At 39.0% G+C, this 25537-nt stretch overlaps 2 protein-coding genes across 2 annotated transcripts in view; one reads left to right on the plus strand and one right to left on the minus strand.

The window, feature by feature from the left end:
• Nucleotides 1-6100: 6100 nt before the first annotated feature.
• slc25a28 (solute carrier family 25 member 28) lies at nt 6101-12189 on the minus strand. The gene is made up of 4 exons (XM_080868613.1): nt 11675-12189; nt 9229-9457; nt 8385-8441; nt 6101-7982 (listed from the first exon to the last, which is right to left on the minus strand). The coding sequence occupies exons 1-4, from the start codon at nt 12017-12019 to the stop codon at nt 7432-7434; spliced, it is 1182 nt and encodes a 393-aa protein (XP_080724739.1). The 5' UTR covers nt 12020-12189; the 3' UTR covers nt 6101-7431.
• A 4365-nt stretch (nt 12190-16554) lies between these two features.
• pyroxd2 (pyridine nucleotide-disulphide oxidoreductase domain 2) overlaps nt 16555-25537 on the plus strand; it is a gene marked incomplete at its 5' end in the record, with an annotated part of 28141 nt that continues 19158 nt past the window's right edge. The window contains 3 exon segments of the mRNA XM_080869398.1: nt 16555-16678; nt 17013-17032; nt 17123-17216. Coding sequence (XP_080725524.1) covers nt 16555-16678; nt 17013-17032; nt 17123-17216 — 238 coding nt within the window.

Genomic DNA, 25537 nt, shown 5'->3' on the forward strand with positions numbered 1-25537 from the left:
AAAGGGTGTAGCACTGTATCTATATAAAGGGGTAATTGTGAAAGTAATTTGCGCTGTTTGTTGTGTATAACTGCTGTAACAGGTGATAACATATTAATAATCATGTTGGTACACAATATTATCAGAATTACAGTGCTCTATTTAGAGGCTGAGCTTTGTAAACGCTTAAATGTTTGACATTTTAAATAAACTGCCAAACATGAGAATGTCTTTCTAAGTCAGGTTATCCAGCGTTTTGTTTCTCACTTCCATCTTTGACTCAGCAATTTATTAGAGCTCAGTCTCACCATAAAACCAGCCTGTGAATGAAAGTACGAGTCTGACAAGTTTGAACACAACTTTTTATTTTAGGTATTTGCATTATTTTTAATTTCTGCACTGAATAAAATACTGAAAGTGTAAAAAGTAGTTTGAATTACATTCACTGGACACTTCATTGGGTACACCTCTCTAGCACATTGAGCTTTGTTTGCCGTCAGAACTGCTTTAATTCTTCATGGCATAGATTCCACAAGGTGCTGGAAAATTTCCTCAGAGATTTTGGTGTTTATTGAAATGACAGCATCACACCATTACTGCAGATTTGTTGCACATCCATTACGTGAATCTCTTCCTAGAGAGGCTCTGTTTGATTGGTTTGGAGACCATTTGATTGCAAAGGGATGGACACAGTCAACAGAAAAACTCAGGTACTGCATTTAAACAATGCTCAATTGGTTCTAGGGGGCTCAAAGTGCATAAAGAAAATATCCTCCACACCAACTACCACTTCCCTGATCTGTGGGTAGAAGGCAAGATAGATCAATGCCTTCATGTGGTTTACACTAAATTCTGACCTGACCATCTGAATGATGCAGCATAATTGAGATTCATCAGACCAGGCAGACATTTTTTTTCAATATGAAGCTTAAACATAAGTTCAGTAAGGAAGATCTGTATTCACTCATTTCCCTACTCTCCTGGTTGTTCAGGCTGCAAGTCTATATTCTTTATATCATTTCTACATGCCCACGCTGTCAAACTCAATACTGACATCATTACTCATTAGCTGAATCTTCCTTCTGCAATAGAATCAGCCTCTAAACTTCTATTATCCCATTTTGATGAGCCTGTGCAAATTGTAGCCTTAGTTTCCTGTTCTTAGCTGACGAGAGTGACACCTAGTGTGGTCTTCTGCTGCTTCACGGTTCGACATGTTTGTGTTCCAAGATGCTCTTCTGTAACTTCAGTTACTGTTGTCTCACTTTCAACTCAAAGGAGTCCAGCATATAATAGGCAAAAAATGAAAATGATGTGTGTTAATTAGGAACAAACACACTTCATTACCACAACTGTGTTGGAGAAGCTGTGGAGATGTAAATGTGAATCATTCCCATGTGTTCTGGTTCTGTCTCAAGATCGCAAAATTTTGGGAAGATGTTCATTTAGTTATGGGTAATATTCTGGGTTATGCTGTATCTAAGTCTTGTACATTATTATATCTTGGTGTCATTACGGGAAATGTGTTGAAAGAGGATAGATACGTATTGAAAATGATGCTTGCAGCCTGTAAAAAGGCAATCACAAGAAAATGGTACAAGATAGACCCACCATTGCAGGATGAATGGATCAAAATTATAGACAAGATACAAATTATGGAACAACTGACTTATAGAATAAGGACGCAGGAAGATCATCACCATCGAACGTGGGAGAAATGGACTGATTACATAAACTCGACAGGATAAAGACCATCACATTGGACAACTGGACCCTCATACACACAATAATAACATGGCTGAACCACCACTCACAACCACTAGCACTTTATATAGCCTCTGTAGAAATTATCCACATATTTCACTTATCTTAACTGCACTACTGTATAAATCTGCATAAACAAACATTCTGTACAATACGATAAATTTTAATTCTACAACTGTTTATAACTTGCCTAGTTCATATTTCTGTATAGTTTTCATATTTATAGCCTGTACATAGCTTGTACATAGCTTGTACACCACTACAGCCTCTACATACCTATAGTTATAGCATATTCATAACATTCCTTCATACCGTGTACATTATAACATACCCATAATAAACCCATATTTTGTACCCTCATACCTAAAACAGATCCATTTCTGTAATATATTTATATATGTATTGCTAATATATATTTTGTAATATATCTATATCATGGCTAAAGCACTTCTGGGTGGATGCAAACTGCATTTCGTTGCCTGTACTTGTGACATGTGCAATGACAATAAAGTTGAATTCTATTCTATTCTATTCTATTCTATTCTACATTGATAATGAGAACTGATCAATTGTAGAAACATGTTGACCCAACACGTTCTTTTTTCACCTGTTTTATTTATTTATTTATTTTTATTTTTTCTTCCTTTTTTATTTTTTAATTGAATTGAATTTTATTTTATTTTTATGTTCTGTTTCATTGTTACCATCTATCTCCCCTGTATAATGTTCAAAGAAAAACAATAAAAAGAAAGTATCCAAAAAAGAAAATGATGTGTGTTTTTCCAAGTAGCCACCTTTTGAGGGTTTTGCACAGACTTGATGTTTTCTCGACCACCTTCATGATGTCATCAACAGGATGCAGTCTTGAATGACTTCACACATACAATGAGCACTTATTTTTCCTGCACACTCATCCCAATCCACCATCAGCTGGGATAAGGTTAGGTGATTGTGGAGGCCAGCAAAACCCATCTCCCCGCCATCCCCTCCTCCTCAATGCTCCATGATGAAAACCACATATGCAGATACCATCAGTTCACCATCCCTTGTGTTTCTTGCTTAAATAAGTCCTCTTTTTCTTATTGGTCTCTTATTAGACTGCTTGCTTTTTGAACTCTAGGAAGCACTGATGGGGTTTCAATCTGAGATGCCATTACCTGCCAATATAAAACTATAATTAACATCCTTGGTACCACAGAGGTAACTATTTTTTTAAGTGATTTTGCACTGATTTGTTTATCTGCTGTTCTTGTCATAACATAGATTAAAATGTGTTTGCACTACCTTGCCATAATACAGTTTACGTATTATGTTTATGTTTAGTGCTGAAATGCTATCTCAAATTCTGACTGATTAGAATGAATAAGTTACTCACAAAATATTAACCTGCTTTCATCTAGTTGGACAGAATTTGCAGATCTATGCAAAACTCTTAAGTCTAAAAACAATTTTTTGCACAATGATTCACTTGCAGTGCCGAACGAGGCGGAGGTTAAACTGCGCAGATGTCATTTCTTAAACCCAACAACTCACAATTGTTTACACTTGTTGCTAAGTTCAAAGTGCTCAGGCTGGAAGGGTGTGTTGAAATTTGAAACCAGCAGTGAATGGAAACAGTCCGAGAGGCAGATGAGGAAGACAAGGAAGAGGAAGAAGTTTCAGAATAGTAATATATGATTACATTTGAGCAAGGGCTGTGGGTAATGTTTTTTGCTATATGTAACGACAGCCCATATGAATGCAAACTGAAGAAATGTAGAGAATGAGACATGATTTTTTTTTAATTAAAATGTCCCCTTTCATATATTTCTTACATAAAATAATGGCTACTTTTAAAATTATAATATGAGACATATACCCTATATGAGATTCACAGTATAGATAATAGTAAACAATAACTACATGTTACATTCTTGAGTAAAACACAGGCTCATACTGTCAAGAGTGGGAAAACAGTGGTTTCTTCTTAGCTCACTTTTTTGTGCTTTACCTTATTTCATTTACTTGAAGAGAAGAGAAGAGAAGAGAAGAGAAGAGAAGAGAAGAGAAGAGAAGAGAAGAGAAGAGAAGAGAAGAGAAGAGAAGAGAAGAGAAGAGGAGACACTGCAGTCTTCCACATAATATTCAGGCATATAATGGATTAATGTCATATAAATATACATAGTACCATACTCCATTTATCTTCATTGAAGTGCACATATGCACACACACAAATATAGTAAGAAGGAGGCAGACAAATGACCAGACTAAATAGTTTACTCCTCTCAGACTGCTGAGATTTGGAGCAGACATGCTTATTCACACAGAGAGAGGGAAGGAGATACAAGCAGACAATTTTAGCAGGATAAGCTATGGCAGACCACACATACTGTGGACTGTACATGCATGCAGACATAGTGGGAGAGCCCAAGCAACAGAAACAGTTCATTAACACTCCCTGTTTGAACAGGTGTCTGCCTGACTAACATGTTTGTGTGTGTGTGTGTGTGTGTGTGTGTGTGTGTGTGTGTGTGTGTGTGTGTGTGTGTGTGTGTGTGTGTGTGTGTGTGTAGAGACTGAGGTGGGGGAGCTGTCACTCATCACCAAGTGCTAAGCCTGCTACTCTAAAACGCATGCATCCAAATGCTGTTTCCTAACTAAAGGATTTTGTTTATCTAGCATTTGTTTCATATCGGTACAAAAGAGCAATAATGGGACCAAGTCAAGCAATTTTACATCAAAAGACTGCTGATCATTAAAAGTCTGCAAATGTAAGTAAAACATCCGTTCACAGCTTCTTCCGGGTGCAGACATCCACCCTCGTCACAGTCTGCAGATTTACAGAACACTGGAGTGCAACTTTGTAACCTGATTGATCAACAACAAAGTTGAAGATGCTAGCTGATTTGATATAGTTCTGATTAAATTCAGCTGATTCTATGTTGTGATGTCAAACTGACACTTTTACAAAAATCTCTTGACAGATATTAAAAGAGCAGTCACAAGTCTGAGTTTCCCATTTGTATTTGTAATGTACATGAATTACTCACAGGAATTACGTACTTATGTAGAATAGAATTTTCATATATGATTTAATCCAAAAGCAAATTAATGAATGGAACAAATATGGAATTTCAGACATTATGATTTATGAGTAACTAATCATATTAATTTCTTTTTTGTTGTTTTCTATGGTTCATGAAAAAAAATAAGAACTGAACTTTATTGTAATTGTCAATATTTTTACTTTCATGACAAAGTTATTAAAACTAGTCCATCAGGATTACAACACTTGAAAATGACAGAATAAACATTCACTGCTTCAGAATGTTTTTTCTAGCTTGTTGCATGAATTGCAGACTTGACACTGAAGATATGAATGTGAATATGATGAATAACTCATGAGTCATGGTGACTGATGTACCTTTGTTGCATTAATACATATACCTGTCTTGAAGCACAGCATGCATGACATACGGTTATTTATTGAGTTTTTTTCCCAACTTTTACGCCGATGTCTTCTGTGTACTTGAGGTAATTAAAGTTTACAGTAAAATGTTGCTTTTTGAAAATATTAATCAAAATCTGATGTTTGTGTCTGCGTCCATCAGATTTTTAAAAACTGACCATTACTTCAACACAGACTTCCGCATAATCAATATGATCCATCTCCGAAGTCTTCACCATTCACCCTTTTATTTATATTTTTTTCTTCCAAATTCCAAACCTTCACTCTTCCAGCAGTTTGAATTCAGCCAGCGTGTTCACAAGTTCAAGTTGCACTTTCAGTTTTGAGGGGGTCAAAGTTGAAATGTGCACCTGTGCTCAAGACAAAACAACTGTACCTGCCCTGGATGAAAAGTAAATACCTGCAAACACACACAAACTTACCATGTGTTTCTGACAGCACAGATGTGGCTGCAGGCTTCGCCTCCCTTTTGATCCACCCCGTTCTATGCTTTCTGTTCTAAAGGGAAACAAACGCTTTGGATCTTTTATACAGAGTAAAATGGCAATTGTTACTTTTTTGACTGGTGAATTTGCAAGAGTGTTTTAAGTCTGGGGTGTCAAATATATCGCCCAAAGGCCAGAAATGGCTCCACCGAAGATCTGGCCCAACAGATGGCTCCGCAAAGTATGTAAACTTCAGAGGAGCATGGCACCAAGCATTGTGTTACAAGTTGTTAAGAATACATTCATGAGAGCTTTCCAGTTACTTATGAGTTCTTACTGATAAGAACATTAGCTATGGGCTTCCATACCACAATAAAAGAAGGTGAATGGAGCCCTACCACCATGTTCTCTCTCAGTTTTTTTTTGTTAATAAATGCCTCATTTATTGGTTTTATGTAAGGACTTCACTGCTCCAACCCACTTAACATAAAAGTGGGCTGTGTGTGGTCCATGAATATGAGCTTCACACCTTTGTATTGAGTTATTCTCTTGCAAAGCGTGCACACACACACGGGGAAAAAAATAAAACATTTAAAGAAAGTTGGGCTCCCCACCTTTTAATAACAGTGAATAGAGCCCGACTGCTGGGTCTTTATTCCACAAGTGCAATTCAGTGCCAGAAACAATCAGACATCAATCAATAAGAATGACAGCTTGCATTAAAGTGTATTCAGTGTGGGTACAGTTGTATAACTAGCCTCTTGAGACTCTTTTGGATACAGCATAATGTACACAACCTTTTCTGTTGAGCACTAACAATGAAGCTCTGTTGTTTACAAGACTGTTAATGCCAGCTAATGCACATAAAGGTCTTCTTCTTCTTTTTTTAAAGCTGTCCTCTGCCAAACAGGTAGACCGTGACTAATTACAGAATTAGGGAAAACAATAATATATGTTCTGGAAATAAAATAAGATTTGAGTTATCAAAATGACCAAAAAACTACTTAAATACACAATTCTGACACCTGGGAGCATCTAAACGTTTGTATTTTTTGCCCAATTAAATCATAAGCAAAAGTGTTAACACTGATATTTGAAAAAACAAAGTAGATTCACTATTTTTTAATTACTTTGCCTGCAAAAAAAGGGGGGCTACCTCAATCTGTAGAAACTAAGATGTTCTTTCCTAATCTGTGGAGTCTCAAGTTAATTTATAGGGGAAAACATACTCTCTGTCAACTTGAGTTGCAGCTTTGGCCAAGTTTGGTTTATTGTCTCAAGGTTTCTGGACAGTGACACTTTTCAGGAAATAAATGTAGATGTTCTTGCTTTAAGTTGATTGCTTAAGATGCTGAATTAAGAACTGAACGCTCTGTCTGTTATGAGGGATCTGGATGACGAGTCAGTTATTTGCAAACTCAAACTCTGGATGGGAAAAATAAAAATCCAGTTCTAGGACAGCAAAGCTACAGAACTACTAGAGGCAACAAAGTAACACTACTGCCCCCTGCTGACTATTCTTTCAGCTTAGAACTCCTTACAGCCTCAGCTTCAAGAATCAAAGGATGCTAGTTTGAAAACTTCTCCAGATCAGCTGGTTCGCTTTTACATCACGGTGTTGTCCTGTGACTTAAACAATATCTATTCTTGAGTGGTAAAGAAATATATCAACTCAAACTGCCTTTGAGGATGTCTTTCTTATCTGCTATGTCTGAATGGGATTGGGACAACTGAAGTGGATTTTAGTGAGATACTATGTGCACATTAATATCTCCTTGTAGAAAGAGCTCAGAGTAGATTACACCACAGAGGCATCTACATCTCAGCTTCCATTTGTTGTGTTCTCCTCTTGTTGTACTGGTGCTTGGTGAGTCCATACTTGAAGAACTCATAGACTGACCAGCTGATGGCTGTTGAGGGCATCTGGTAGATGACTCTCGCTTGGACTCCCTTGAAGAAGCCCCGCAGGCCGCCCAGCCTGTATACTGTCCGGAAGGCATGGGCCAGGCCTGAGATGTGTCTGTGGGCTCCTTTGCCGGAAGACATGGAGCCAAGGGCTAGAGACTCCTGGGTGTTGAGCAGGGTCTTGCAGACATCCAGAGGCGTGGTGGCTGCGGCTGCGATCGCTCCGGCCAAAGCCCCAGACAACATGTGTGATGAGGGATTGTACTGTCTGTGAGGGTTTAACAGCTCCTGAAGGTACTCGTAGGTCATGAAGTGGAGCGCCTGGAAGGGCACGTTCATAGTGAGCTGGGTGGTGTAGCTGCGGTAGAATGCAGTAGGGCCCTCTTTCTGCCACACTGCACGTACACAGTCCAACACGCCGCGATAGGGCGAGTTATACATCTGCATTCGCTGCTTCACAACTGAGGGAAACATGGTGTCCAAAGATGGTAGCGCAAAGGTGGAAAGACAAGGAAAAAGAAACGAAAAATTAGGAAACCATCACCTGCAGTAAAGCTATCCTTAAGAGAATAAACATACAACATATACAAAGACATAGTATGTAATTCCTCAGACAGCTGCAAGCCATCTAACAGCTGCAAATGAGCTCAGACCAGTGTCCTTCTACTGACATGTTTGGGCAGGTGGTCTACAGACAGCTGTGAAAGTGACTATGTGAAGCTACAGGGCTGCGGCCAACATGTGAAGATAGTTGGCCCAGGTGTGGCACCTGTAGGTTTCCTTACTGAAACCCAAAACTGCTGTTTTGAAATAGAAAAAAAATATATATATACACATCTTAACTCTCAAAATGCTGCCCTTACCTTCAGCTGGGTTCATGACTGCGTCGTGAAGCAGTGTGGCCACACACCCAGCTGTTCCTGAAACAAACACACTTCGGAAGTCACTACACATTCAGATAACTACGGCAAAATAGGAAACTAGAAGAGACTGCAGAAGAGAATTTTCACTTGCAACAGAACCCATCTGACCTCGGCACAGCTTATGCTTTTTTAAAATTCCAGCTCAAAACAGCAACTCACAGCAGAATTTCTGGAAATTTAATAAACTGCTGGTGTAAAAGAACATTTCTGACCATGGTTTGTAAAGCAAAATGTAAGCAAAGAGAGACACCTAGTGGATAAGCCAGCTTATTTCTCATTTGAGGGATTTCAATCAGAAGCCTAAGCTTAATAAAAGATGACTAACAGGGGAAAAAAGGTAGATGAGATGGGAGAAAGAGGACTTACCCAGCCTCCCATTAAACTGAAACAGAAGAAAGAGAGTGTAGGAAGAACAAGGTAATGGCTGACATTTTTTATTTATTTTTTTTTAAGTTGAGATGGCTTAGCTTTACACGATCCACTATTTAACTTTCCTTGAAGCCACTGAGTGGCCGACAGCTGTCCCTGGCTTTTCTTTACAGTATACAACTGTAGCTATGAAAAGCGTTTATCCGATTTGATGTCCTGCCAGGGGTTTTTTGGACTGGTCAGGCAGCACACAGATTAGGCTGAGTCAGCAGCTTCACAGACGAGGGCATTTGGCAACACTCTTTGAGTCGGGAAAGTCCTAAATATCAACCGGTTACAGTGATCTCATGGCTAAGATTGCTATACACGATCTATTAATTTATAACATAAACTGTGTATGGATGTTTTATGGTACCATTAGCCAAATGACTGTTAGCCCCTGGATGAATCACATCACTTAGAGTCTTTTTGAGTTTTTCATAGCTGGCAAAATACAGGGCATGGGCAGGACCCGCCCCAATAGCTGTTGCATTCAAGCCTCTCAATGGCCGCCAGATTCCCTCTGTGGCTACAATCCGGCGAAGAGCATCCATCACATTCCTGTAGCGGGCCGCAGGGTCGGGCTGAAGACTCTGCATTCGTGTCTGCGAAAGAAATTGCATTCTGATGTCAAATAGAAACGTGAGCAGAGTGTGCCACTATCCTGTCCACTATTAACTTAGAATTAAGCGATATGTTTGCGGCGTTTGACCTGATTCTGATCTAAAAATAGGATAGAATGCATAATTGAACTTGTTCCATATGTCTGCCTAAGAAGACAATGAAGACAGCTCTGAATAGAATGCATTGTGAATGACGGGTTAAATGAGGGAAATGAGGTATTTGACATTGTGTGGGGTGTATCTTGGTGTACATGCATAAATGAATACAAGGAAGTATGCAGTTACAAGCTCCAGGGTCACAAAGGGACATAAGCTGACTTCCTCTAAGCTTCTTTTCCCACTGACCCTGAAACACACCTTTCTCTTTTCCTCCTTGCACACGCTCACACACAGGTGGATGATCGATTATATAGACACATTAAAAGACAAGAGCAAACAATTAATGTTTAAATCACCTGGTATGTGATATTTATAGAAGGCTGCATGAGTGGACTAGATGATTGTGTCTGTCTCCAAGGCACCAACAGCAACATAATCTCCTAAATACCAAACTTCCAGCTGAATGGACAAACTTAAACCCCACTGTGTCCATGCACAGCTCTGCAGAGCAATGCTATGAGCATACTGGACACAAAGTCAGTGCACACACTTGTAGTATTAGCAGGGTATTGCAAAGAGGCTGAAATATCCTCAGTCACTCATTGTCGTGACACATACACATGTGTGGAGTCCTCACCAGCTGTAGGTTTGCTTTGTTTATCTATAGCCTGTGGTTATATAACTACAAAGCAATGACCTTTGTAATGCTATGCCGTAACAAGTCCATCCATTCTTTGAGGAAAAAAAACAACAAAGGGTTGTTTTGGGTTTCATTTTTCATTGACTAGAGAGTCAAATACTCTAAAGTGTAGCACACTTCTTCAGAGCCGCAGCAAATTACTGGGATTTACGATACAAGAATGACTAAATGCCAGCCTATTCAGAACTTTATTTACAGTACTTAAGAGAAAGGCTTATGTGCGCGAGGGAAAGATTTTTTTGGTATAGCTACTCTGCAAAAATACAATTCTAATGCTAAATGCATACTAAACACTACTTTTAAAAAAGTTTGATGATTTTACTTCTAATATGTAAACAAATTCATGCTTCTACTAAGGGTGTCCAGTATTTAGTGTGCTGGTACTCCCTGACTGCACTTTGCTGCATTTCAATTAGCCAGATCTCATGTGTGACTTGGTTGGGAAAATGCTGAGCTACACTAGTTCCACAAAAGAAACTATACAAATAAAAAAATAAAAATGCCCTCATCCAGGTTCAGGCCTGTAACTGGCCTAAGTGCGCTACAGGTGAAAGACACGGATGAAGTGAGAGTGGCGATATTCTGCCTGCCAAACACAGCTCAGTGTCCTGAAACCACTTTGTGGCCGCCTTCCTCTTGGCTGTAACAATGACCTCTTTGGGCCAGTGTGGCACAAAATAAAACAAATCTTGGTTCACTGAAGCTGCATGATTCATGCAGTAAAATATCTTTTTTGGGGGGATGAGTGAGGGAGTTGCTCTGCTGCGCCAGGCAGCTTTTTCACTGGGTTTCTGGGAAAGCAGCTGCTCCACTGTGGGGGGAGAAGGGGCAAATTGTCTTCTATCTTGTAATAGTCAAAGCCGGAAGGGCGTAAGTTGCAAGAGAGAACAACTTGTTTTTGTAAACACAGAGTACACATTTCCTCCATTGTTATTTTTGGAATGGCTGACTCATTCTCTTTAACTTAACACCTCTTTATTAAGCAAGTGGTTCCCCGTTTGCTCGCACAAACGTGCAGTTACGTAACATTACATCCGCTGAAACTCTTGACAGCAGACTGATTTGATAATTACGTTATTAGTTACACAAAGCTACTCCTTTTTGACTTGAATGGCGGCTAAACAACTTATTACGTTATTCGCACTCAGGTTGACGCTGTAACAGCATGCTAACAAATAAGCTAATACGGCTGTTAAACGCTAACTGAGCCGACTGACCTTGTCCTCATAGCAGCCAGCTCTGCGGCGTGTTTGGGTTAGCGAGCAAGCTAATGGGCTATGCTAATATGCGTGATGGCTACATGAATGGTAACCCCAGACCACACCAGGGACTACGGAGACGAAGCATTCAACAATCACAGAAAGTTGTGGTTTTGCTGGTTAGCCAGTGAGCCGTGCTACCTTAACACAGTCGATGGGGAACATGAGGCAGTGCTCCATTATCCCGGCCACAGCTCCAGCCAACATGTGGGTGCTAGTGGAAGCTCCCTGTGGCAAACCCTCATAGTCCGGTTCAGAGTCCTCTGACTGTGCATCTTGTGCACTGCGGATCAAATCAATAGTCTGTATTTCAGTTTCCCCTCCGATCCGGGGTGTCAGGCTTCCCACGATACTTTCTGAAACTCCCCAGAATCTGCCCCCAAGCCATCGAACTTCTGCCCCGGCAGAGGCTCCTGCAACCCCGGGATCATTCCCTGTGGTCTCCGCTGTCATCCGACGCCTCCTCACAAATCCATCTGTTTCCATGAGAAACGAGGGGATGTGTTAAGTCTTCTGGCTCGCGTGCACGGCTGGTCGTGGACCTTAAACTTTTACATTCCCTTGGGGAGCTTTCACAGTTACTTCCCTGCTACACCATTCCCTCCCCTCCTCTACCCCTGACAGCAGCGGGAGCCAGGAAAGGGAGGCCGTGACGGCAAACTCACAGCGAGCCCCACCACAGGCCGCGATGAGGAAACAATCTCTGATTGGTTACGATAGCCAAGTACTCCTCACACCATTGGATGATATCCATGCCCCTCATGATTGGATTTTGATGAGCGTTTCAAATCCGGTCATGTGGCGTTTGACTTGAGGTGTTGCTACATGGTAGCTCATCTGTGCAAGCCATCAAAAGACCCGAAGATCACTGTAGGTCAGCCTCAAAATGTTTTAGTGGCTGTGAGCAAACCGAGACACGCGTGATTACAAGATAAATGGGCCAGGGTCACTATTTCACAGTTTTTGTTGTCACTTTTGTTGCTGTCCTAGTGTGATTTGTGGTGTTGTCTAAAATACAAACTGCAATCTGTGTTTCTTCTCTTAAAAAATACTGGAAAACCTTTTGATAGGATACAAGAACATTTAGATCGGTATTATTTGCTAAATTGAAGAGACTGTGTATGTAATAACAGTCGACATAAAGAACTAAATAACAAGAATTGTGTTAAAAGTGCTTAAAAAATGTCCATGTGAGGCTCAGCCCACTAACACACACCAATCATTGATAAGGTTCAGAAGTAATTGATCTTCTCATTACAATGCAGTGTTCTGTTGGAAAACTTTGAGTTCTAGTATCAAAGTGACATGCCACTTAGGTCACTTTGACATTTAACACCTACCCGAATTGTTGGAGACTAGACACATCCCTATGGAAATGATAGTCCTCGGTGGCTGTGGCCATCATGAGAAGCAAGAGCCACAACTCTCCCTGCAAAAACTGCTTGAGGACTACCTCAGAGGGGCTGACCCAGCCTCTAAACACCAGTGTCTGTTGGATGCTTTTGAATAAACCCAAACCACAGAGGCCACATGCTGCAACCTACAGGATTCCATTCAATCCCATAGTTGACCTACACAATAATCACTATAATAATAATAATATTAATCACTAATTTTGAGAGCACTAATATATATGCAAATACCCTACAAATTATTCTGTAACACATTTCCATGTGCAAAAAAAGATTGTAGTGATAATTATGCTTCTTTTGTAGGCTGGATTATATCAAGCATGGGATGTTTACCAACTATGAAACCATTTTTTGCAAATCTATGCTAATTTTTAATCTTTTTAAGCAATTGTTATAATGTCATATGAAACATAAGGCTGTTAAGAATGTATTGTTTATTATATGATCATATTATGTAGGGCACATATCACTTGATTATGTATATTTTTTGATATCAAAATGTTATGTGTGAAGTTGTCAACTTTGTCTACAGGACTGTATGACTTCAGTGATGCAACAGAAAATAGACACATTACATTACCACAATTAATTATTTAAAATACATATTTATCCCATTCTACAGACATTGCTGCGAGCATAGGGATAAATGATGTTACAGATTTGTGGTGTGGAGTTATGTGCAGCATGTAGGCTGTAGTGTCCATAACAGTAAATGATGTGCAAACATCATAATGGTTTTGTGCACATGAATAAGAAGCATTTCAATATGTTTTACTCAATTTTATGTCAGATTTTAAAATAGACAATATTTAAGTACAAATAAATTGATATTCAGTAAACTTTCACTTATATATACTTGCTTTCCATTAAATATTAATGTGGAAATGATCATCTTTTCCATTATTCCAAGATAATATCCAAATTGAGGTTGTGTTACTTAACATTTATTTGTATATCGAAATGAAGACATTTGCCAAAAGTTTACAGTTTACAGGGTTTAACTGCAACATTTAGTAGTTGCAGATTAGTAATCTGTAGTGTCCGTAACACTATTGAATGGTTCACAATTTCTTTATCCCATTTCACAAAATGATAAAGTTGCAAAAACAATTCAAATATTAGCATATAACAGACTTTTTTTTTGATAAATGTCAGCTTTTGAGCGTTTGACTGGGCAACCTGAGGGAGAACAGCAATTGTTGCATTTTTGCAAGAAAATTATCAATATTTATTTGATTTCATTCATTTAATGTTGTTTGTTTTGTGTTTTTGACATTGTGATTTTCTTATTAGTTTTGTTTCCCTTTAATTCTGGACCATTACGTATGTAATAACAATTGATTGATCGATCGATCAGTTTTTATGTCCAAACTCTAAAATAAGTAAGTTTGATTCTTCTAGCACATTTAAAATTGACTAAAGTGAAAACAGGGCTTTCCTTCTTTGAAAAATTACAAATTGTAAATTATTGACAGGGTAATAAAGAGAATATTTGTTATTGTCATATGACAAAGTTGATTCTGCTTTTCTTGTTCATTAACAGTGAACTTCATCATAAACATTAAAAGCGTCTTTAATTTGATACATCAAGTAAAAGAACGTCATATACTCACTCTCCACCTTCATGGACTGCTTTGAGACAGTAGTTTATGATTAAATTATTGTAAATGCTGAGAGCTCTAACATCTTCACTAGTGAACCACTCTGCCTGGAGGCACATGAATCACTTTTTTTTTTTCCATAAAATGGGCTAATTGTGTTTTGGTGCGGAGCAGTTATAGCATAATTGAATTTTCTCCTTTATTGCCTGGGAGAGCCTCTAAGGGCATCAGTGTTAAATTTCTGCCGACAAAGGGGAATGAAGTGTTAATTTCTGCTTACAAGAAGAAAATCTCTTGCCTTGATCTTCTGATCTAGTTAAGGTTGATTGGATGATTTACCGCAGACGTTCCTTAAAGGAAAACCAAGCAGACAGCATATCTGGATCATTTCTCTTCCATGAAACTAATGCTACTGTAATACACCGGGGGAGAGGCATGTTAGGTCTAGCGGGAAACTCTAGATCACCATAACACATCATTTCATTTCCCCTACCAAGAGAGTGCACAATCTATATAAACCTCAGGAATTATTTTACACTGTCTAAGCAAAACATAGTCAAAAATCAAAATTATATGGAGAAGATGAGAAGATAACTTGCTTATATTCTGCTGTGTTCGGTTGTTTTTGTACCATTTAACACCCTCCCTTCCTTAGATCTCCTTCTCCTGCTCCATTTACTCCCTGGATTGTTTCATAGCATGATGTATGGCCTCTTATCCCATTAATGCAAGGTGAATGAACCACTAGGCCAACATGACATCCTCAACAGCAGCACTAGGAAACTATTCTGTGTTAAGAGCTCATCTTAAAGCTCTTAATGTGAGCCCGTACAGTGAGATAACTCAAATACAGCCACAAACCAGCCAAGACTGATGACACTTCTGGATTATCATACTTTTCATATTGAATTTTTAAATTAAATTAAATTAATCAATTTAATCCTTTCAGCTTTTTACATACTAAAAAAAATCTGATTTTTGCAAATTCCCAAGTTCTGCCTGTCAGTATAAGAAAGACTTTATATTTAATATTTTTTATTAAATTGTTTGTTTAACCAGGTTGTAGTTGAGATCAAAATCTATTTTTCAAGAGAGACCTGTTTACAAAGAACCATATAGATAATAGATAATACATGATCACAAATTAAGAAAAAAAACCATTTGCAATAGTAGTTTGAGATAAATGAACATAACCTTTAAAATATCCCAGTGAAATCAGAGAATGTAGCTTCATAGTTTTTGCTTGTTTGTTTGTTTTTAAGCTTATCACATTTATGCCCAGCAAAAACATTCAAAACAAGTGAACCAGTGAATTAGAGGTAATGTTAATGTGTCCTGTGACTTGATATTGAAAGTATGCTACTGTGTTTAAATTGAAGCAGGGAGCAGAGTCAAGATCCTTGTAAATAAAATAAAAAACTATATACAATGCTGCTCTTTTCAATTCGCTAGTGAGTCTCCCCACTTTTGAACTGTACGTACAATACATACAGTGCATATTACCGATGTGCTGACGCGAACTGTGAACCTGATATTAATGGAACAACCCCGCCACCATGTGTTCACTTCCAGAATAACACCAACACGTTTGGTTTTCTTTTTTAAAATTACTTTGTGACTTTAAATCGAATAAATATCCACATTAAAATGTATTTTATGTATCCTAGTATTTCTGCTATGGGCGTAGCCAGTATCAGGGCAGAAGAAGGATGTGTACTAAACTTTAACTGTAACAGCGTAAACTCAAAGTGTATAAAAACTGCCTCATGTGACAGAAATACCACATTAGCTATCTGTGCAAAGTTCATGTGTCATTTCACTCCCTCTCTTATCAATACGTCAGAAGTGAACCATTATACATCATATAACTACTATAGTTTACTTCCATATCTCTGTATCTATTTCCCTAACTGATGAGGTCCATAAAGGGTCGCCTCCAGTATGAAACCCGGATCTACTTCACCACAAAAGAGGGAGGGATTGAAGTGGAAGAGTCCAAACTCCTGCCATGGCTCTAGCAGCGTTGGCTAACCGATGGTGGAGGGCTGTGACCCTTGCGGGTACAGTGACAGGCTCCAGGTCAAGTCACACTGCTTTAAAATCAAACTACGACGCATTGGTCATCGGTGGAGGTGAGATTTGTGGACTGTAGGAAAGAAATGCAGAGAGCGACGTATACTGTAATAACGGGCGATAGATTTTGCAAAAACGATAAATCTGAGTTTGTAGGATTGTAGTATAAATAAGGTAATTTCGTATAGTAAAATAAATATTGCATTCCAAGATAACTGAATTTACTCCGTTTACGGCTGTGCATAGTTTAATCTTAATTATTCAACTTTGAACTCATTACTGCAGGGCACACTGTATACACAAAATATTTTAAAAACCTAATTATGGAACAACTTTTTGAAACTTCATGCATCGGAATCGGTTTTAAATTGCGTATTTTACATCTCTTTGTAGGACACAACGGACTGGTGGCAGTGAGTTTACATAGTTACTTCCTAACACCTGCTTTTGCAGTAAGGTTTCAGTACTGTGGTGAAAGTGATGTGTGCTTTGTATGCCTGTAGGCTACATATCTTCAGAAGGGAGGTCTGCAGGCAGCAGTGCTGGAACGCAGACATGTGCTGGGAGGTGCAGCTGTTTCAGAGGAAATCTTCCCTGGTAGGATTGACTTCTAGCTCAATTAAATATAAAAAAAAGTATATATTTGTTTCTGTTTCTTAAACTTAAAATACATTTGTTAATTTTGGGGTGCAAGAATTTCCTCCACTGAAAAACTAGTCACAGTGACACTGAACAATCACACACTGATTTTTATGGAAACTATCTAATTGTTTGAAGAAATACAGGTTTTCTCTTATTTGGGTGAACTCACCCTTTACTGGTAATTGCTTTATTTAATATTTATTAAATGTGTGTTATGTCACGTACTGTTCTCATTCCTAGCATTTGTTTCGATGTCTCACTATGGGATGTACCTTCCTGTGTATTCCTCAGAAGGAGGAGCATGTATCTTAGTCCACCAATTTGATCGGCACCAACCTTGAAATAGCTTATGTTATTACCAGTGTTGGGCAAGTTACTTTGAAAAAGTAATTAATTATAGTTACTAGTTACTTCTTCAAAAAAGTAACTGAGTTAGTAACTGAGTTACAATATTGTAAAAGTAATTAATTACTTGAAAAGTAACTATTGCGTTACTTTAAAAAAAATGTTTAACCCTCTGGGGTCCAGGGTATAATTGGCCATTTTTTACTACTTTTGATTTTACCTCTACATTACACCTTTAAAAACTATTTACTTTGCCTTGTTTGGTATCATTCTTTTCAGCACAACCTCACGTGCCTGAATTTACAGTTATGTTTTCATTTTGACATACTGTATTAACACAATTGATTTAAAATCAGACAGAAAACATAAAATCAGAGTAGAAAAAGTTATATTTTTACTGTAACAACCACAAACATGTTTATTGAATCATATTTCATATTTCATAACTTCCATAACTTTAAATGCAATTGTCAATTTTAAAATCCTATGCACAAGTTTTGCAAACAACAAAGTTATTTGTTTTGTTATTTTACCTTTTACCTTTTTTTAAAATAACCATTTCAAACTAATTACATAACAATCAGCTGTTCTGCATTCAATAAGATGCCACAAATGATTTGTGCCACTCCAAAAACATAATTTCTGTCCACCTTAAAGGAGAACATCACAGCCTGATACCTGCAGGTCTGACAGCAGCAGGTGTATCACTCCTGTTTTTTACCTGGAGACAGCAGTCGCCTCATTGTTCTGACACACAACACAAAACTATCCACTACACACTAACTACACAAGACAACACATTAACCCAAACACGCTAAATGTCACAGATCTCTCACATCTCAAAACTCGCTCTCTCTCTTTTTCTACAGTCTCTCTCACTCGCCGTCACTCCTAAAACTTCCCCCTCTTCCTAAACAACCAAATGTTATGTTGCCATATTATTTTTGATTGGTCGACATGGTGCATTTTTCCACCAACACAAATGGGCTGTTTTTTTGTTTGGTCATAAGCAGAGAGTGCTTGCTGTCCTTAGATAGTAAACGTGACGAAACTATTCAGGAAAAAACGCTGCGTATATATTGTTTATCATGACTCTGGTTTTACGTGGCCTATCAACACAATTTAAAAACTGGTATATATCACCTTGTTGCTTTGTCATCTTAAAGTAGTTGTGATTGGCTTAGCACGATTCTTCCTGAGTCAAACAGCAGCACTCATGCGATTGTTTTGCCCCTTAGCTCCAGGTGTTGTGCCAAAAAGTGATCATCTGCCAGAAAGTGATTGCCGCCGTCGGGGGCGCATGCAGCTGCTTAAAGCTGTAGCGCCCAGATTACTTATGTAGACAGCTACTTCCGTGCAACTGATATAAGATGCGGTAAGCTGAACACAGCTTCAACCATCTGTTTGTTGAAAAATAGCAATGCGACTGCGCTGCATTTTCTTGTTAGTAACGGTAACAGCGTTGTAACGATAGGAATAGTAATTGGTTAGATTACTCGTTACATCACTGGTTACTACATAGACATTATTCACAATCCTCTCCTCATTTCGGCCCAATCTCAACCTTCTAGGGCTAACTAGCTTAACTTTCCACAGACAGGAGTGTTAGCTAATTCCCATAGCTGTTTTCTCCTGAACCCAAATCGTCACCATAGATCGGGTGTCATACCACTGGAAGTGGTCACTGGTGGTGACAAGGAGGGAGTCACGGAAACCGAACCACAGGCTGGGGCTCACAGCTGGGCCTAGCCGCAGTGGTTCTCTGAAGAGAACTCCCAGTCTCCCAGTCTTCCTGGTGCTGCTGGAAGAGGTAACTGCCTCCTGGAGGGCCTCCCGTTCAGCAGCAGAACCGCCATCCAAGGGCCTTCTTCCCTGGATTTTGAGGGCATAGAGAAGCACGGCCTACTCTGTGTGCCCCACATGGAGCCGCTAGTTGCAGGCCACCTCCATTCATGGCTGGCTAAAGCCTCCTCCAGGAGCCCCATACTCCCATCGAAGGCAGACCGCTTTCAGTCCATCATGACCGAGAGGGCCTACAAAGCGGTGGCTTTTAGCTGTAATGGCACTGAATGTTTCCCCCATTTTTGTTTCCTACCAGCCAGTGCTATGTGGGGGCATGGCAACCAGACCTGACCAAAATGTCTGGGAAGAAATTACTGTGATCACACATATTTCACTCAGCATGCAGCACTGCGCAGTCCAAGCCACAAGAAAATCCATGGGGATGATGGCGTTGCACGAGCGAGCCAGATTGGTCAACCTGACAAACCTGTCAGAGAGGGAGGAGGAGGACATTTTGGTCATGCCGATCGTGCTTGATGGGATATTCAGCAGAAATATGAGAGAGAGGATGAGGCATTCAAGCTCTGCCTCCCCCGGAAAACTGAGTCAACACCTGCTCCTGCCCCGAGATAGACCTTCACGCAGGTGTTCGTCTGGCTTCTGTTAAGGTTCAAAATATTGGGGATGGAGACAAGAGAAAAACCACAATAACAACACTGGTCCGGTCGGGTTGAGTCAAACGATGATTTAATGATCACACACGTGGGAGATGGACACTGATGCAGACAGCCTCAAAATCTCAAAATGGTGGAGCATTGCTCAAACTTTTATAGCCTCTGGTGCCTCCACCTTATCATACAAAGCCTAAACATTCACATGCTTTCTCTCACACAGCGCCTAAGCTACGACCTTGGCTCCCTGTTTATCTGCTCCTGCTGGAATGGGGCAGAAAACTCCAGCACACTCTGTTCTCTTCTACTCAGACAAATTAGATTTCTTATAACTCAGCAGTATAATGCATCATAAAACAATATCATTCATTCACAACAAGTCAGCAGTTTAATGTAATGCAAATCAGTTTAACTAATGCAATAGTTATCAGCTTCTTCTAATTCAGGAGAATAATGCAAACTAAAACTACATATTAATTCACAATCTTTAATTAGGGGTATAACATGGCATAAAATAATATTATAATCTAACAATTCCCCCTGATGAGGTCATTAGAATAATGACCTCACAAACACCCTGTAGCCCAGTGTGGCCGGGTTCATCTCTTCTCACTCCTGAGGTCCTTTGTCCCCCTGACGGGCAAACCATATGTAAGATGACCTCTGTGTTTGCGCAAGTCAGGTGCAAGACAAACTATTACTACAAGGATAGCAGGTCCAGATGACACTCCCCTGTTCTCCCACAGCTTTATTTGGTGTTCCCTTATACCATTCAGACGTAGACTAGAACCTCTGTCCGAAGAGCTCTTAACCTTTATTTTATTGCTGCAGCTACCAGTGTCGTCCAGTTGCGTGATCCTCTGTTCTTCTTACTTCAACCTCAGGGGTTAGACAACCCTTCAGTCGTGACACAGATCAGGGGATTATTCTGCCCCTATTTCAAACAACGATCTGTGTATCCTCGGGTCCTGTGTCTCCCGTGTATCCTCCAGAAAAGAACAGGAAGGCGTCCCCCTTTTGCCCAAGAGCCTCTCGAACCTCGTTGGTCTGGTGTTTCCGGATTTCCGTCAACCCCTTCATGGTTATTGCTGTATTTATGGGATTCATCCTTTTGAAGTGACTAGCTGGAGCCCAAACGCCATGACCCTTGGACCCAGTTGGTGTCTCGGCAGTCACTGTATCTGTCTCTGCTGCGAAGGACCCTCGTATCTCTGTGGCCTCGTCTGGTGTCTGTTCCTTTCTCTGTAAGAGACAGAAAACCAAAACACCTCTCTTCCTAACCCTAATAATCTAATGTTGTTATCTACTGACCTTCTAGTGATTCAAAATTGGTCTAAAACATTCAGAATGTCCCAGGGACTTATTCTAATCATATCTTATGTGTGTGTAAGCGTGTTTGCATTTAGCCCTCTGCACTCAAGGCGTTTCCTACACTTTATCAGTCCGGACAGTCACGCCGAACGAAGCTTCTGACCTTCAAAAGACCAAGTGCCAACTCGTTATAAGCACATTTGCAAGGTGTGTCTGAAAATTATTGAAACCCCTCTTTTTAACAAAAGACAAAGAAATTAACAAATCTTCTAAGCGCTATTCAGTTCATTTCAATGAGTAATGATTAAACATGAAAGTGATAGTTTATGCTTTTTCACTGATTCTCTAAAAGGTCCGTCTTCTCGGACCACTATTAGCTTAAGCTTTACCATTCCTAAATTATTAAAGACACAAATGAAGTTATAAATTGTTCAAATAATCCTTGTTTGATGTTAAAGCTTAACCTTCCCCCCCTTTTTTGACACATTCCAATGTGTCAAATCAACGGAGCTAGAACATTCAAAAAAAAAAAGTTAGGCAGCTACAAAGTTTCCCAGACTCTTAAGGTGATCCGCGTGTAACGTTCTGACTCAGGTATTTAATATTTTAATAAATGTCGTTTAATTAACTGCCACTATTTAAACTAACCTTAAAGACATAATTGAAGAAAAGATCACAAAGAATAACATGATATCAATGTTATGTAAGCGCGTGTGGCCTTCTATGCTCGAAGCCTTTCCCCTCAATAGATCAGTCAGACATTCGCGCTGACTGTAGCTTTTAACCCTTATTAACTTGAGCACAACTCTACAATGAGCAACAAGTTGCAATATGTATGAAAATGATCATGGTTACACCTGCAATGAAAAATTATATCATTATCCTAACACCTGTAAATAGAAGATTCATCAGAGGTTATAACAATCACAGGAACACAGATGTTAGTATAAGGTCAAAAGCTTCAATAAATGATCATCGATGCAATGCTTGTCGCATGATTCTCATACAATAATAATGCTGACATTAAAATAACAGTAAAACACCCCCTTTTGTCCCGTTTCACTTGACACCTAAACGTTTATAAATGCCTCTTTTATTCTTGATTTTATTTCCCCCTTTTCTCCCCTTACTGACCACAGCAGGGGGATCTTAGTTTTGAATCAGCCATGAATCCAGCTCACCTGATTCATCAGTGAGCTCCACCATCACTGGCGTCTGACAGGGTGGTGCTGCATACTCTTCCTTTAATGTCACTATTTTCAACCTGTTAATGAGAGTGTTTAAACCTGAAGTCGACTACGTCCACAACAAGTCAATACAGCTGTAAATGTGGCCAATTATCAATCTATTACCAATCAATAACAACAGATAACTTCTATTTTATGCATGCTTTTAATCAACCACTCACCCAGAGGATCTCCAATCCCAGGAAATGCCTTCTCCTCCTTTAATGAGTCTGTCCTCCTTCCATGCCCTGGTAACTGGTCCATCCAGAGCCATATGATCTCAAATATACATACGACAAGCCAAACCACACCTTGGTCACACCAACCCCTTTCCACCCCCAAGATGTCCAATGCCATCCTAGTATGGACTGTCAAATGTGGCTTTAACGCTGACTGTTCTGACAATCCATTTTATAACGTTCCTGGTCAGATTTGCCAATCTCTGCACCAGAGTTTTAAACGTTTCGCCATTTTCATTAGGTTTTATTTTTTATTTAGTTTCGACTCCAGATTTTCAATTTTTTGCCAGTTGTAATTAGTTTTTACCAATTCTTTGCTAGTTTAGTCTAGTTTTTATTTTCTGAAAATCCTTAGTTTCAATTTAGTTTTATTTGTGTTTTGCAAAAGTTAAGTGTAACAAACTCTCAGTTCCATCATATCAATCATGCTCTTCTGCTTATCCTTGGGTGTTGAGACTAATAGCTATTAATTCTTGCCGCACCGAGTGGTCCTAATTTTGGTTAAAGTTAATTGATAACCTTTTGAAGGCGATTGTTTCACACCTTTATTTAGATGTCCCAGTCCTGTTATCTCGGGATACATCACGCTGCCTTATCTGGGGTTAGCTATTTTCTTGGAATGCGAGTTAAGTGGGTGAGCTCTTCAAAGAGGGGGAGTGTGCTCCCCCTGATGAGGTCTTCTAGGTAAGCTAGGTTAACCTTCTTGTGTGAGCTTTTCAAGTGCACTTTTAAGGTTTGTGGGATTTTTTTTTAATTTTTTTTTTATAAATGTCCCTCAAGACCCCCTGATGGCCCAGTAATTCATTTTTTGCGCACTGTAGTACACATTTAGTTTTTTGCTTGTAGCTCTCATACTCTACTTGCCACTCCTCTAAGTCCTGATGTTTCTTAGAGAGGACAACAGTACCTTTAAAATTATGTCACATGTGTGGGGGTGTGGCCTTGCCAATTGTTTTTCCCACCTTTTCAAAATGGCTGGCGTGCCCACAAGCACATTTTATGGAAGAGAGAAAGGTAAGCTTGATATTTACATTTAAAATGTTTTGTTAAACTCAGATTCTTATTTTATTCAAAAAATAAACATCTAGTAAATAATTTCAGGGGTCTTTAAGAATTAGGCTCATTTACTTTCACAGGGAACATGACTAATTTATTAATGTGTGCTCTACACATTGGGACTTTATATTTATATTTATTTCACTTTTTCCTAATACCCAACTTTTGACCAAGGCGGAGAGAATTCTTAACACAATTATTAAGGGAGATTCAAACATAGATTTTTCAAAATATGAGAGGGTCAGGACCCACTAGAAGCCACACAAAGATTATCGAGATGCAGTGGCAGATGTAATAGAGAAAGACACAGGGCCACCTGAAATCTGTCATCCTATCTGGTGCAAAACCAACATGTAGTAGAATCTGGAATTTTGATTTTGACTTAAAACTAAAATATGGGTAAAATGCAGAAATCTTTTCCAGTAAAGTAAAAAATAAGAGTCGCAATTATAGTTGAATCCATAACACCTAATTGTTTCTACGAGATCACGTCGTTGCTGAGAGTTATCAGTGATCTCAATGTGTGAAAAGAACTCACAGTATCTGGGGTTTAAGCTCCTCTTAGCTGAGAAACCTGGGACAAACATGTGAACAAGACCTGAATAATACCAGTAATGAAGACTTCTCTCCAAAGATCAATAAAAGGAAGCCCCAATCTGATGAGAGTCTAGCAAAATATGGTTCACTCCACTTGCCTGAAATGGTTAGCAGTCCAAGGCATTTCAGTTGTAGAATGATTGGGTACAACAATGAAACAGATGTGAGATGAGGGAAGTGCCAAATGTTCCTTTGTGTCTCCAAATAAAATCAGTACTTCCTCAGATATCCTAAATAAATTGACTTTTGTGAAATAGAAAGTTCAGTGCCATCACTTATTCCTAAACCAATAGTTTACAGCTAGTGAAGTGTCAGTGACTTCTGGGTTGGTCCCTGATCTTCATCTTATGAGATTGTTATTTTAATAACACTTGATTCATTTAAAAGAAAAAAGAAAAAAAAGAAAAAAGAAAAAACGAAAATATTTTCTCCCTGTTTTTTCTTATTCTCTGGGTCTCAGGAGGACATTACGTCCCTCTCCACTACAAGACTCTTGTTATGTCTACAAAACAGTCATATTAAAATCATCCTCAATTCTATTCTGGCGCTGTCTCCCGACTTTTCCTGACCTGATTCTGCGCGTGGACGGAGCAGCAACACAGACGACTCGACTAACGTACTACCTTAATTTCACTACAGCAGGGCACGCACACATCAATGCAACCAAACACATTTTGCTATAAATCCAGTTAATTTTAGTTAGTTTTGTGAACATTCAGTACAGTTTTAGTTAGTATTCCTTTTTGTTTTGATTTTATTACCGTTAACGCAAATTCTTTCCACTTCTACTTTTCGTTATTTCATTTGTTGTCTTTAATAATAATAATCTCCTCTGCACCCTTGAATAAACACCATTAACATGATCAACCTTTTGCTGCTTGTTTTTTCACCATCTTATTGAATCAAATACTTCATGCTTATGTGGTTTACGACATTATATTTATCTAAATCTCCACTTTGTGTCTAAATGTTTGAAGAATTTTTGAGGGTCAAATTTTGAGAATTTGACCATAGTGAAAGTTATGGCGTTATCACCCCCTTTGGGGATT

The sequence above is a fragment of the Rhamphochromis sp. 'chilingali' genome (assembly GCF_963969265.1).
Source record: "Rhamphochromis sp. 'chilingali' genome assembly, chromosome: 20".
Taxonomy (NCBI): domain Eukaryota; kingdom Metazoa; phylum Chordata; class Actinopteri; order Cichliformes; family Cichlidae; genus Rhamphochromis; species Rhamphochromis sp. 'chilingali'.

Coding starts and splice junctions, on each gene's coding strand:
- slc25a28 (XM_080868613.1), bottom strand. CDS start 12,019: ATGGAAACAGATGGATTTGTGAGGAGGCGTCGGATGACAGCGGAGACC. Junction 8,442..9,228: donor TAACAGTCATTTGGCTAATG/GTACCATAAAAC, acceptor TGTTTGTTTCAG/GAACAGCTGGGTGTGTGGCC. Junction 7,983..8,384: donor AGTCATGAACCCAGCTGAAG/GTAAGGGCAGCA, acceptor TGTTTCCCTCAG/TTGTGAAGCAGCGAATGCAG.